The following is a 15000-nucleotide window of genomic DNA, read 5'->3' as shown; positions in this document are numbered from 1 at the left end:
TATTCTGGGATCGATTGGATTTTCATTTAGAAAACTTCACAATAGTCAATAGTTTTGTTTGATCTTGATACTTTGGATTTTTCTGAGGGATGTTTAACAATTGATTTCTCTGTTGTAAGACACTGGTCTCGTGCGAAGATAATTCTTAACTGGTTTATGTATAAAAAGACTGTTTCGATATTCATATTTAAAACTCAAAAATTGTTTTTTTTCTGTTCACAAATTCGATCTATTAGAACACTAAAAACATGATGTGATTTGACTGCGTATTTTTTATGAAAACCACATTTATTTCTATCCTGAGACCCTTGGATTCTTTTCTGTGGTAAATACTATTATTTTGTTGTTTATTCTCGAACTATTTATTTATTAGTATATATGCTGCGACATATTGTTCACCTAAGCGTCTAAATTAGACTATAAAATTCTCTTTATGCTTACTTTTAGTTTTTTGATAGTTTTGCTTTATTACACATGCGGTAAATGGGGATCACCGCATGTTGTAAGTTCAATAAAATCTTAACAGCGATGATTCCATGATCTTGCTTTGCTCTTTTAGTCGCATTTTCCCATTTGTCATTTGTACCAGACTGCGAAAGAGTGCTACAGGTGTTATTAATTTCCTTTTTCCAGGGTAGAGACATTACCTTGACGATTCACCTTCCTCTTCTATCCAATTATGGGATTAGTTTTAAACAGGAAATCCACTTGATAATTTAATCAGATAATCCTTTATGCGCACATTCTAATAATTGCCATAAAAATAAAACTGCATTAACAAGCTTAACAATATAACAAGACTAGCTAAGTATAGATCTCATCCATTAATTAACAACAGAGATAAGCTGAGAGAGATGAGAAGGTATAAACGTTTCGTGAAAGGTGTCTCCTTCATGTATGTTTCGCTACAATATTGTGTCCGTATATTCAAAAGTAGATACCAGTTAGTATTTTATGTGAATTATCATAAATAGAATCGTTATGATAAAATATTGCTAATGGAAGTTAAAATTATGCGAGGGTGATGAAGTGAGAAAGTTATTCATATATAAAATCATCTCTCTCTCTCTCTCTCTCTCTCTCTCTCTCTCTCTCTCTCTCTCTCTCTCAAACACGCACACACACACACACACACACACACACACACGAATAGGCAGGCTTTACAAGCGGGTATTCAAAAGCAGATCTTATCCATGAAATTAATCAGCTAATGGAAAAAATCAACAAATTATGACAAATCTCCATGTATGGCATTTATAGGCTATATGAGAAAGCTTTTGATTCTGTCAAAATTACACTAGTAATTATAACCCTTCAAAGACAAGTAATAGATGCAGCTTATATTAGAACATTGAAAGATATCCGTAAGGAAAGTACAGCAATGCTATAATTACATAATGCAAATGGAAACCTTCTGATTAAGAAAGAATTTTAGAAAGAAAACCCTTATCGCTCCTAAATTATTCCCAGAGCGCCTCAAAACCTTTTAAGAATTTAAATTGGGAAAATGTAGAAATTAACATTAATGGAGAATACCTTAACTTATGATTTGCATATACCTTTCTTTCTATTCGGCCTAGTATTATCTATGTAAGTGTTTTATATAACACTGAGAGTAAACTTATTGGGAGGTAATGTTTCAGACATCCTTTGTCTCTCTTTTCGTGAATTTCTATAATACAGTTTTCCAAGCTGCAGTTTAAAGCATTATGGCCGATGTTTTGTATAGATTTCAATACGGGTTACAATTGAATTCTCTATCTTTTAATAAATAACCTATATTGCTACCTTCTGTTTTTTTCCCGTTTTTCAGTGCCCTTTAAAGGTATCTTCACTTATCTTACTGTCATTTTTTATACCGTCTTAGGAGTTTCATTATTGCTATTGACAAAATTATTTTTAACCATTTTATAGCATTGTATAATGGTCCTCAGCAACTTTCATCACTTTATCTCTTCTGTTGATAATATTTGCATTTCTATCCTTTAAAGCAGATATATCTGCTGATGCCCTGTTTCCAGACCTCTTTACATCAATTTGATGCTTCTTCCTATAATTAGTGTTTCTTTAACTTTGGCATGATTTGGTTAGTGGATATCTTACGTGTTAATGGATATCTTACGTTTTTTTTTTTTTTTTTTTAGGTTTTGGATAATTTTTCTAATTCTATTTCATCCCTTTTTTTCTTATTTTACTCTCATTTGCTACTTTTTCTTCACCATTTTTTTTCTGATAGTTTCCCCTGATCTTGCTTAGGAACTTTTCCACCTAACTCTTTTACCGATTCTAATACAAATTCTGCTTTGCTAAGCTAATATAATATAATAAACACACAATATAATAAAATAAGTGTTTATTTGATTTCTTAAAATTATTCTTTTTTTATTTAATTAGATATAGACCATTCTACCGGGGTTTGCCTTTAATCATTGTTTTCTGTGAGAATAAAATCTATTTCAATTATGGTGTCTCCATTTAGGGTGCTGCACGACAATTTTCTATGCTCATTTTTATAGAAAGAAAAGTTTTCATGATTTTATGAGTGTTTCTTTCACAAAATTCTACAAGCATGTATCTTTTGTTATTTTTTTTTTTGTGTTTACTCCAAATTTACGTTCTGCCTGTCCTCCTTATTTTTTTTTAACCTACTTAAGCATCGAAATCCCATAAAATTCAATATTAATTGAGTTCTACGTTTTTTTCCAAAAGAAATCTCCGTATGTAAAAAAAAAAAAAAAAAAAAAAAAACTCTATCTGGGGTGATGTAGTGCATGTTTGAGTTATCTGAAGAGTGTGCTTCTCGTTTACTTTAATAATTAATCCTTCAATTCTATCACTATGACTAAAAAAATATTCCACATTACTAGCGACATTTTTATCAAAAAGAAACCTACGCCATTTTCTCTGTTCCTATTATGTACTCTGAAGCAAAATATTTAACGTTCTTTTTTAAAAAAAAGAAGATGCCACAGTTTTTCAAATCTCACTTACTCCTATAAATTTAAACTTTATTAATTTATTTTTTTATAATATATAATGATCTTCCTTAGACCTTGTAAGTGAAAGATTCAGTTTTCAGATATAGACTGATTTAGTCCAGAGATTTCCACAATATCCTGCAGTGGGAGGTATTAACCTGCCACCTTTCTGGGTGGGAACACCTAAACTTGGTGGAAGGGTTTGTGTATCGCCCTGATCACACAGCTCAACTAGTTAGGGACAACGACACTATGTTTATTTTTTTTGAGCGATATGACAGAATCCTATCACCATCCCCAATCGATATGGACATCTTGGTGATGAAAACTGCCCTAACCCCAGACAGGCATTACAAGAAACGCACCTTATCATTTCCAAGCCAAACTTTATTGTTTAAAAAAATGTATTTATACAAATATTTATAAATTTTCTTGCTATTTTATAAGTAATTTAGTAGCAAAATGTGGTCACCACGTAGTTTTACTTTCTAGCAAGGAGGTAACCATCTTGAGTAAAGAGGCAGAAGTTTTGATTCGTTTCCAAAATATACAGAAGTATTATAAATCAAAGGTACCTCCCTGAGGGGTCAGATTGTGAAATAATTGCAACTTTTACTTTCATTACTATCTCTAATAAAATTTCTGTATTACTGAGTTTACTGAGAAATAAGATCATTTGCTAGACATATTGAGTACAGTATGTATAAGGAAAAAATGACAATATTTCAATAATGGCTTATGGCTATAAACGCGAGTAAAGCAATAAGAACAAAAACTTTAAAATGCAAACCAGAACATGTTATGATTTTTCGGTGCAAACAACTTTGAAATTTAAAACATTTATTGAGCCAAATTTTTAACAATATGGAATAAGTAGTGCTCTTGAAGCTTTCTGTCATCTCAGGATTTATTTGCCTTGATTAGTAATAGGGCCCAAAAGGAAATGATATTATATGTAATTTTATGCCACCAAAAATTCAAGGCAGATATTTTCTTTTTTCCTCACTTTCACTCGACTAATTTTAATATCAGTTATGAATCCCTAATATGCTTTATAAGCAAAGTAACTTTTATGTAGTGATAATTATATCAATAATAGATAATAGATATTACACAATATATGAATCAACGACTGGGAATTAAAGACCAGAAGATCTCGTAAAATATGAACAGGATTAATGCTACCAGCTGAAGGACATCTCTAAAATAAAATAAATAAATAAATAAATGAAAATAAAAGATAAGAAAAACCCTATACCAGCAACTGGAACGCAAACGCAAATGGAACCAAGAAGAAAATTTATAACCTAAACCATGCAGACAACATTGGGTTGGCAAATGGGGGGCCTCATTAGTTAACAACAAATAAGCATATTGTTGCTAAGAATGTGAATGGAAGATACAACCATCACTCGAGGGGATTATTGAATACAATTTCTACTTGTGAACTCAAGCTTCCAACGAGGTGTTCTATGTTTACCAAGTCAAAAAAAAAAAAAAAAAAAAAAAGGAAAAAAAAAATTACTTGCAAGTATGGTATGATTACTCCATCATAGTATCGAGAAATCCTACGCTACTTCTCAGGTAGCCTTATGGAAAAAAATGCCTTCATGGAAAGAAAAAAATAAAAGGAAAATTAATATAACAATCAACAATGAACCAATTATTTGTCTCTTATTGGTGTTAAAGCTACTGGCAGTAATTACCAGTGAAAAGTTTTACACACGAAGGAATCAAATCATCGCCAAATACCAAAAAGAACAGTGAGAGAAATGCAGAGGTAGAAATGTCCACTGCTAATAGACAAAATAGTAATTAAGAATAGCAACATAATGAAATCCTACCTGAGCATGGCATGTTTAGTGTGGAAGAAAATAATGGCTGATGGAATTCCTGCAGGTATAATATGCATAAGAAAGCATGGAAAATGTTTTCAGGATTTCAATGTACAAAAAAAAAAAAAAAAAAAAAAAAAAAAAACATACAAGTTCTGAAAAGCTGCTAGCAGAGATCAACATAAGAAGAGGAATCTTCCAGGAAAATGATACAGTAGTCGTCATTTCCACGAGGAGATTACTGGAGAATGTAGAAACTAGGTACCAACTGAAAAAAAGAGACAGAATAATTGACCCTCTGGTGTTCAATTCTGACATGAAGCCAATAGGGAAAGTTGCTAAAGAAATGAAAAACATTGATTCATGCTGAAAGAATCTTGGCACTAGACAGTAAAATATAGTTTAAAACAAGGTTTGGTATAATCGTCGTAGAGATAGTCAATATAACAAGTATTGATGGGTTACAACTGTCAAATGGAAATTTCACTGAGGATACTGGAGAAAAAAGTAGGAAACAAATACCCAAATAGTATACAAAGACAAAACATCGTAGAGATAGTCAGTATAACAAGTATTGATGGGTTACCACTGTCAAATGGAAATTTCGCTGAGGATACTGGAACAAAAAAAGTAGGAAACAAATACCCAAATAGTATACAAAGACAAAACAACGAAGAACATTATATAAAAATGACATATAAACTTTAATAGTTCATACAACAAAGTAAACCAATTACCAGTAATGAAACATAACCTTGGTTATACAAGGTGGGAGTAACCTGAGTAATATGAGTGAAATATAACCAACGAACAAGATTTTGTCCAAGGAGTCAGACACTACAAAGAACAATAGATGGAGTTAACATCTCTTCACGTGTAAGCAATGTGCAATCAATTAAGAGACCATAACCCACGTTGCCCTTTCATGCCCCACAATAGCATAAGACCCGTATCAAAGGAGACCCGTTAGTGGCTAATGTCCTTCACTGGAGTGTGTGTCGAAACAAAAGCTTAAAAGTAAAGAAGTAAAAGAGCAGGCAAAATTATCGCTGGGACTAAATAATCACGACAAACAGAGTGATAAAGGGGTATTAGACAGATATGACCCAGGGTGACATGGCAAACAGCTAATTTTAGTTCCTGAATGTTGAATTATCGTAAGATGAAAGAATGAGAGTGAAGAGATACAGAAAAAAAATCAATAGATATTTACAAATTCAGGTGAGAAGGCTATAGGATATGCAAGAAAAGGTAGTGCCCATTATCATCTGAACACTAGTGATATTACCAAAATCATTGAAAAAAAAAAAAATAGGACAGATTTGTATACAAAATAGTGCTAGAACTCTGAAGATCGTGCTGCTTAGAAAAACACCTATGTTGTGAAAAGGAAGTGATCGCTAAGGGAACAGCATACATCATAGAACAGATGTTATAAACTACCAATCTGCATAGCCCGAGATAGACATAAAAAAAAAAATGATAGCATAAGCTTTTTGTTTTCTATCTTAGCCCTCATGGGTGTAGTTGATATTTTTGTTGATTATGATTATAATAAATCTGTTATCCTAAAAGATGGAATTAAAAATAATTATCATGGTGGTTCTGTTCACTAATTTGTTTGTTTGTTAATAAGATTCCCTAGAAATATATGCAATGATCACTGTTCGAGGGTGGGAATAAGAGAAGTAAGCTCTGTAATGTTAGAATGCAGTTGTAGTTAATATTATACCTTATTATAAGAATTGAATATAAAAATTGTTTAAAAAATCAGATTTGCATTGTTTTAGAAAAAATTATGATCTCTTTGACGTAAAAGTAGTTATTCTTCTAATCCTGAGCCTCCATGTCCATTCATTCTTGACTCTTCCAATCTTTCCAGGCCCTGAAATAGAGAGATTTGACGTATTTATTACGAAATATATTTATTTTCCTGTGGATAAAGGATTTTCAGGCTTCAGTTTCCCATCAACTAATAATAATAATAATAATAATAATAATAATAATAATAATAATGATAATAATAATAATAATAATAATAATAATAATTAGAAAAACTATTGTGCTACAAATTAACATCGATAAATCTTATTACTGATATCTAGTTGATACATTGTTCCTCACCTTTTCAGGAATAGCCTCAATATCCGGTGGGTATGGTGCTACAGGAGGACCTTTAAATCTCCCATCGACACCAAAAATCTGGAGTTTGTAGATGAAAAACTCAAGTGTGTATAGGAGTGAGTAGTCCTTCAAGGAATGGAAAGATACAGCAGTCTCTGATAAGCTTTTAATTCCCTGGAACCCAAAAAAATCTATATAAATGACAATTTTGATATTGGATTATTACCTCCGCAAACGAAGTTGGAAGGAGGTTATGGTTTCGTCCCTCTTTGTTCGTTTGTTCGTTTGTTTGTGAACAACTTCCTGGGCACAAGTTTGCCGATAAAGTAGTGATACTTTGAGGGAAAAATTGATATGATGAGACGTGCAAGTTATTCAATTTTGAAAGCCATAGGTCGAAGGTTTATGTCAAGGTCAATGTCGAGCAAAGGGTCGACCGAATTGCCACCAATTTATCACATGATCATCACCCACACCCCAGATACACTTCCGGTTTGAATTAATCCGGCAAATGCAAGCTGTTTTTCAAAAATAAGATACTGTGATGGAGGTCTGCACTCTCAGAGTGTTTTTCTGGTTACCTAAGGTGTACAAACATGCCCAAATATTTTTTGTCAATAATTTGATAAGTAATTTGTCCCAGATAAATACATGTTATTTTGACTGGCATCTTGGATTCCATGAGAGTTGGTCACAAAACATAAGTTATTGAGGAGAAAAACATTTTATTTATATATATATATATATATATATATATATATATATATATATATATATATATATATATATATATATATATATATATATACACTGATTTAAGTTTCATACAAATATCTTTAATTTTTTCATAGAAATGTGAATCCAAGATCTAAAGCATTTAATGAAACACAAAGATTCTTGCTGCCTCTAAAAGTTGAAGTAAGCATTGGACATATTCGAAAAGAAAAAATGTCAAATCATGGTAAAGAGAATAATACCTAACAACATAGCAGTTGGAATGATTTATGCAAAAGAAAGCTGCCATTACAGTTGTTGATCTTTAGGGGAAAGACTTTTTCAATGCGATGTCACGTGGAAATTACAAGAGCGATTTTCCGGAAAATCTAATTGTATACAGAGGTTATTACTCATTCAAGGTGGTACACTTAAACTTTATTTTTTTTTATTTTTTTTTTTTAGAAATCCAAGTCAGCATGGTTATTATTAATCAATCTCACGCTTATCTAAGTTTTGGAATAGTATCTGAAGGCTCAAAATGCAACTTCCAGACGTAGGTGAACAATGATCTAGAATTTTATGGACTATATGAGTTCGACTATGGAGAGACTTTTATATATATAAAAAAAAGAAAAAAAAAGAAAAAATCCTCTTTCCTTCACGTAAGTTTGAGGCACTGAATGCACATATGTATATTTTGTACCATAGGAAGCGTTTTCATAAGAAATAAGCATGGTTAAAGTTATTGTTGTCAGCACATTCAGATCTACCTATGTTAATGCAAGTTCTCACAAACAACCCCAAAACAGAAAAAAAAAATCATATTGTAATGGTTGGAGGAAAATATTTTTCTTTAAACTTACCTTTCCATATTTGTAATACATGGTTTTTGGGTACCATTTCTGCCATATTCCTTTAATGTAATCCTGTGGAGGATTTTGGAAGAATCGATGTCTTCCCATTTCATCTCTTGTATCACCCAAAAGTATACCGGAATTCGTCATACACTTACCTGGAATAAGCAGGTTATATGAGTCATTTACATATATATACGTAAGGCTAACCGGGAAACGTGTTGTTTATGCATAATGAGAAATTCAGTAATGTCAGGGTATGAAAGTCAAAGAGTGAACTGGGAGGTGACCAAAGTGGAGCGATGATGAAGTGATAATCAGATTTTAAAGCAACTGTATCGAAGGGGAAAAATAGTAAATCATGGTCACGGAAAAATAAAATAAAGAATAATCGCAGGAGGACATGAATGAGAAAATCATCTTAAAGGATATTAGGAGAGAAATAATACCGATATGGTTTCGCTTATATCTCCATTTAGTTAATTTCTACACCAATGGCCGTTGTACCTTATAAACTTTATGAACTTTGGGAAATAAGGGGCAAAATCTTCAAGACTTATTTTTCCAAGAAAAAACTAATATTTATTAACAATGTATGAGAAAAAATTCAAGGTACTTCATTGTTAATGTTAAATCTATAATCTAATTTGCTTTATTGGAAGACAAGAACGGAAGTGCTTTGGGTATTCTTCAAGGAGTCATTTTCTGAAAAAAACTCTTAGATTTTATGTAGATATTTGATATCACATTCTCTCTCTCTCTCTCTCTCTCTCTCTCTCTCTCTCTCTCTCTCTCTCTCTCTCTCTCTCTCTCTCTCTCTCTCATTAATGCGAAAATCTGCTGGAATAACTAACAATGAAAGTATTAGAAACACGTCATGCATAGAAAAAATTTATGTGAGAGCTTTAAAAATGTTAAGAAAATATTACTTAATTCAGAAAGGAAAATCAGGAACACAACTTGGCTATATATATATATATATATATATATATATATATATATATATATATATATATATATATAGATATATATATATATATATATATATATATATATATATATACATATATATTTATATATATATATGCTATTTGAATATGGTGTAAAAAATGGTGTCCATTCAAATTTAAGGTTATATTTTGAGGTAAAATCAAGTTAAAACTATACCGAGTTACCATGAACACCTGAAATCATCACTTATGAGTTTGTTCATAAATTGTGCTAAATTTAGGAATGGGAGAAGCTCAACATACTAAGGTGTCTTCTAATGTCCATGACTTTTATTTATCTTGTACTTTCCCTGCAAATAGATAGAATACTTTTTTTAAAAGGATACACTCGTATATACAAATTATATTGGTAAAAAAAAATAATGGTGTAGCCGGGAACTCCTGAAGCTGGGCAGTTATATAAATTTCAACTTCTTTATGAATAAGCGAATGGGATAGATAGCCCATTCTTCTGAAGCTTCAGGATGTATAGTCAAGCTCTTGCTAGTTTTATATGAGTGAGGAGTATGAAAACACAATGAATAAGTTTGCTTAAATTCAAGCCTCAATGACTACTCTGAAAGTTATTGTAATACCCAAATAAATATGCACATAAGGAGAATGAATCTAGGATAAGAGAGTTCTTACCTAATGTCACGTCTTCTGGGCCGATGGGACTCTTCTCACAGAGTGATTCATTGTTGTATGTTAAATTGCCATATATCATCAGAGCCCTCTTGCTTAAGACATAACCACTACCTACATAAAAGGAATAAAATATCAATTAGTGGAAAACGATAAGAGACGTAAAACATCAAAATGAAGATATTTTATTTTGTTTTTTTCCAATACTTTCTAGCACCAAAAATGAGATTGAGTGAGAAAATAACATAGTTTGTGTAATGATTTCTTGTAGAGAGAAAAACTGTTGGAATTATTGAAGATATGGTTACCTAAATTTCTTTTGTTTCGATACGTAATGACGCCCGTGAATGTTGAGTGATTTTTTTATTCTAATCCAGGAAAAAGGAGAAGTATTTTGAAGGTTTCATTGACTTATTATCATATTGATTTTTGTTTTCTATTAGGGTGTATTGTTTCATATTTCCTTGATCTGGTTATGAATGTTAGAATTGGTTAATTAAAAATTATTTTACATTATAGTGTTCGTAAGCGTATTTTTCTTACTTTTATTTTGCAGGCTTCACTTTATCCATTGACATTCTTTGCCCTTCTTCCCTCATTTATTGAGGGATGTATTTTCCCTTCTATGTTTTAAAGCTGATATTGATTGACGGAGTTGCAAGATTGTAATAAATTAAAAATTTGGTATGTGTATACAAAGTGTTGGCCGGTTTTTGTCGACATCATCCATTTTAATCTTCTAGCAGAAGACTGTCTAAATTTGTAATCCGATCCCCCTTTTTTTATTAGTTTTATAACTAATAAATCTACTTTTCAGGATCACGATTTCATTAAATGCCATGTCTACGAGACAAGCTGTTAAGATAAGGTAAAAGGAATCTTTGTGCTGCAGAGACCATTTTTGAGCAAAAAAGAATGACGGATGTCTGTTATATCTCAATATACTGTATATACAGTATAGCCAGACACTTCTTTATTATATAGACTAGGTTTGTGTGTGTTAATAATTTGAATGTTATTTCTAATTCGGTTGTGGAATTTTCTCGTTTTTTTAATAGTTTTAGTTTTAGGTCCATTGTAGGTTTATTAAGCATATTTTCAAGAAATATAGTTTGTTTACATTTAGAGACCACTTCTCTAGAAAAAGGCATGTGTGTATTACGGATAATTTGTCAGTATGGATGATTCAGGGGTGTGGTGATTTTGTTTCTAAAAAAAGCAGAGTATTAGAATTAATAGCAATAATAACAATTTCATATTTGGCAAGGAACTTTGAACATATAGAGATGTAAGATTTTTTTTTTTTTATTTCCTTACCTCCAGCCAAGTAACTTCTTGTTATATCACCCTTGACAAGTGCACGTTCGCCTAATGCAATAGGAAATTCCGGATCATAGGCTGTCAATAAATACCTCAGGTTTTCCACAACAACGTATCTTGAAATAAAATTATTAATTGAAATAAGTTTATTTCATTTTAGACTTAAAAACCTATTTCGAACATAATTATTATCTGTTGGGAACTGTTTGAATTGGTAGACTTTATAGCTAAAAATTAAACCATTCAACTTATACAAACTAATATAATGCTTTTCCTATTCGTTTTCCCTAAAACAAAGTTTACCAAAATGTAATCATTTCCAATTGTTTCTCATAAATTAGAAAGAAAATTATTCTGTCCATAAAATGGTAAATTAACCTAGGTTCCTATAACATTTTATTTATCTATAATATTTGGTTTCCTCAACTCTCGTGTTCCTTTGAAATGAACTTACGTATCATCATCAGCTTTATAAAACCAGTGAAATTCATTCAGGTAATGATCATACAAGTATTTTAGTGCTTCGCGAGTCTTTCCCCACAGAAATTTTCTTCCTTCTAGGACGCCATTCAACTTCACTGATTCGAAGTCCATATCTGCGAACAGCAAAGCTCCCAGTTATAAGTGTGTAATTTTAATTATTATTATTATTATTATTATTATTATTATTATTATTATTATTATTATTATTATTATTATTATTATTATTATTATTATTATTATTACAAAGATGGTTTACTAGGCTACTAAGTTTGTGTTCAAAGGTTTTCTTGAACTGACAATAAGGACTATATATTACCAAATAATTGAATTTTTTAAGAGAAAATTAATAAGAAAGGCGATTTTTATCAACTAAAATATACTTATTTTAACACACAATATTTCAAAAAATGTTTATTAGATTGTAATGAGCACCATGAATTAAAATAGTGAAATTGGTTACGATATATTTTTGAAAAACATTTTAGTCAACATCCTTGTCACAAGTTAACTTTGTATAGTTTCCTGCAAGAAACTAGTTTCTCATAAAAATGAATTAGGTTGATGGTGTCAAACATTCTCTATCTCTGTCTGTCTGTCTCTCTCTCTCTCTCTCTCTCTCTCTCTCTCTCTCTCTCTCTCTCTCTCTCTCTCTCTCTCTTGAAGCCTGTTTGAATTAAAAGTATCCAGGAATTTCCATTCTTTATTTATTTTTTTTATATGTCGTCAAAATTGATTGAGCTAGAATAAAAAAATTCACCAAATTGGAAAAAAGGATTGTTAGTATGTGTGAGAGAGAGAGAGAGAGAGAGAGAGAGAAAGAGAGAGAGAGAGAGAGAGAGAGAGAGAGAGAGAGAGAGAGAGAGAGAGAGAGAGAGAGAGAGAGAGAACATTGGAAACCTAACTTTTCAAATCCTTCAAGATTTCCTTATTTTCTATCTTCACGCTCGGGTCTTTCGTATTTGGTAGACTAAATTTTTATCTAGTTTGATCCTAATTGAGATTTCAAATACAAACAAACTAATGCTTACTCACCAATTCTGTCACTGAAGATGACAAGTTTATCGCATCGCTTACCCCAAGTAAACTTGACGGCAAGAGTCCGTTTTCTTGCCTTTCCAGTGGTCATGAACCAGCATAAGATAGAAGTTCGATTTACCTTTTTCACTAGACCTTCACCAAACGTGGTCGTAATACCTGCGATATAAGTAATATCTCAACCCTTTTCCTCAAACTCAAATTTTTTTATTAAAATGCAATTTAACTATGGAAAATATAACATAGTTTTAAACTTAAGGAATTATCAAACATCAGATACCTCATTATTATTTCAGTCAAAGTTATTTATATATATATATATATATATATATATATATATATATATATATATATATATATATATATATATATATATATATATATATATATATATATATAAAGAAAAAAAAATCTCAGCAAACATTACACTTTAGAGCAAATTGGCTGAAGGGTTTTATTTCTTTCTTTTTTCCTACTTTCCTTTGATATGGAATCAATTTGCCCGTTCCCCTCATACATATGATACTCATATCATATGCCACTTTCCATTCAGGTGTTTACCTAAGAAATTTGGCAATAGTAACGATAGTCATAGGATAAAAACAATTAAAATTATTAAAAATGAAAATACTAATTAACTATAACAGAAATTCTGTTGCTTTTTCTGGAAATATTTAGTTTACTTTACTTATTCCTAATATTTTAAAATTACCGATTGAAGAAAGCTATCCGTTCCAGTTCTCAAGAGAAAATTACTTATTGACGCAGAAAACTTTTATTGGAAAGTCACCACTACTGATGAATTGAAAATAGATTTTACATGCTTAATATTAAAGGATTGGGATACTCTAGTGAAACATAACGCAGAAAAAAAAATCCCAGAACTATATTCATACATTTTTTTGTAAGAAATATTCCACTATAACGGACCATTCATCCATTATGGGTATAAAATAAAATTATAATCTTGAGAACATTTGCTATATGTTAATAAAAGAATATTGTTTATTGGAACGGCACAATTGACTCAAGGCATACATCGTAGCATACGACTCTATATATATATATATATATATATATATATATATATATATATATATATATATGATAAATTTTGCATATTTAGACGCGTTTTTCATATTCAAGTAAGCCATATATATTTTTGATACATTAACGTCTGGATTCTCTTAACGACCTGGGGATCAGAGCCCCAGGCGAAATTACACGAAGACAAGAGCTTGTGACCGGCTGGGAATCGAACCCTGGTCCGGCAAGCTTGTATAGACAGTGACTACCACTTGGCCAGGAAGAAAGATAAAAGTCAATGACAATTCTTCTGTACTTATACCTGCCGAGTTCAAGTGTTTTGTACTTAGAATTTATATCAACCCATCTTCACCATCGTAGCTGATTGGTAGTTTGTTACTTGGCATTCGATTAATGGTAAATTTTGCACATTTAGACGTGTTTTTCATATTCAAATAAGCCATATATATTTTTGATACATTAATGTCTGGATTCTCTTAACGACCTCGGGATCAGAGCCCCAGGCGAAATCACACAAAGGCAAGAGCTTGTGACCGGCTGGGAATCGAACCCTGGTCCGGCAAGCTTGTATAGACAGTGACTACCACTTGGCCAGGAAGAAAGATAAAAGTCAATGACAATTCTTCTGTACTTATACCTGCCAAGTTCAAGTGTTTTGTACTTAGAATTTATATCAACCCATCTTCACTATCGTAGCTGATTGGTAGTTTGTTACTTGGCATTCGATTAATGATGAATTTTACACATTTAGACATGTTTTTCATATCTAAATAAGCCATATATATTTTTGATACATTAACGTCTGGATTCTCTTAACGACCTGGGGATCAGAGCCCCTGGCGAAATCACACGAAGACAAGAGCTTGTGACCGGCTGGGAATCGAACCCTGGCCCGGCAAGCTTGTATAGACAGTGACTACCACTTGGCTACGAAGAAAGATAAAACTCAATGACAATTCTTCTGTACTTATAC

The 15000-nt window shown here is 31.5% G+C and overlaps 1 protein-coding gene across 1 annotated transcript in view; it reads right to left on the bottom strand.

Annotated features, from left to right (window-relative positions):
* Nucleotides 1–6504: 6504 nt before the first annotated feature.
* Nucleotides 6505–15000, bottom strand: part of LOC137651976 (glycoprotein-N-acetylgalactosamine 3-beta-galactosyltransferase 1-like) — a 20124-nt gene continuing 11628 nt past the window's right edge. Inside the window, exons 2-8 of the mRNA XM_068385183.1 lie at nt 12978–13139; nt 11917–12058; nt 11460–11578; nt 10146–10256; nt 8518–8666; nt 6938–7111; nt 6505–6698 (exon numbers count right to left, since the gene is read on the bottom strand). Coding sequence (XP_068241284.1) covers nt 6636–6698; nt 6938–7111; nt 8518–8666; nt 10146–10256; nt 11460–11578; nt 11917–12058; nt 12978–13139 — 920 coding nt within the window. The 3' untranslated portion in view covers nt 6505–6635. The remainder of the gene's footprint in view (nt 6699–6937; nt 7112–8517; nt 8667–10145; nt 10257–11459; nt 11579–11916; nt 12059–12977; nt 13140–15000) is intronic.

The sequence above is a fragment of the Palaemon carinicauda genome, chromosome 13 (assembly GCF_036898095.1).
Source record: "Palaemon carinicauda isolate YSFRI2023 chromosome 13, ASM3689809v2, whole genome shotgun sequence".
Lineage (NCBI taxonomy): Eukaryota > Metazoa > Arthropoda > Malacostraca > Decapoda > Palaemonidae > Palaemon > Palaemon carinicauda.
This window is presented reverse-complemented; position numbering and strand designations above follow the sequence as displayed.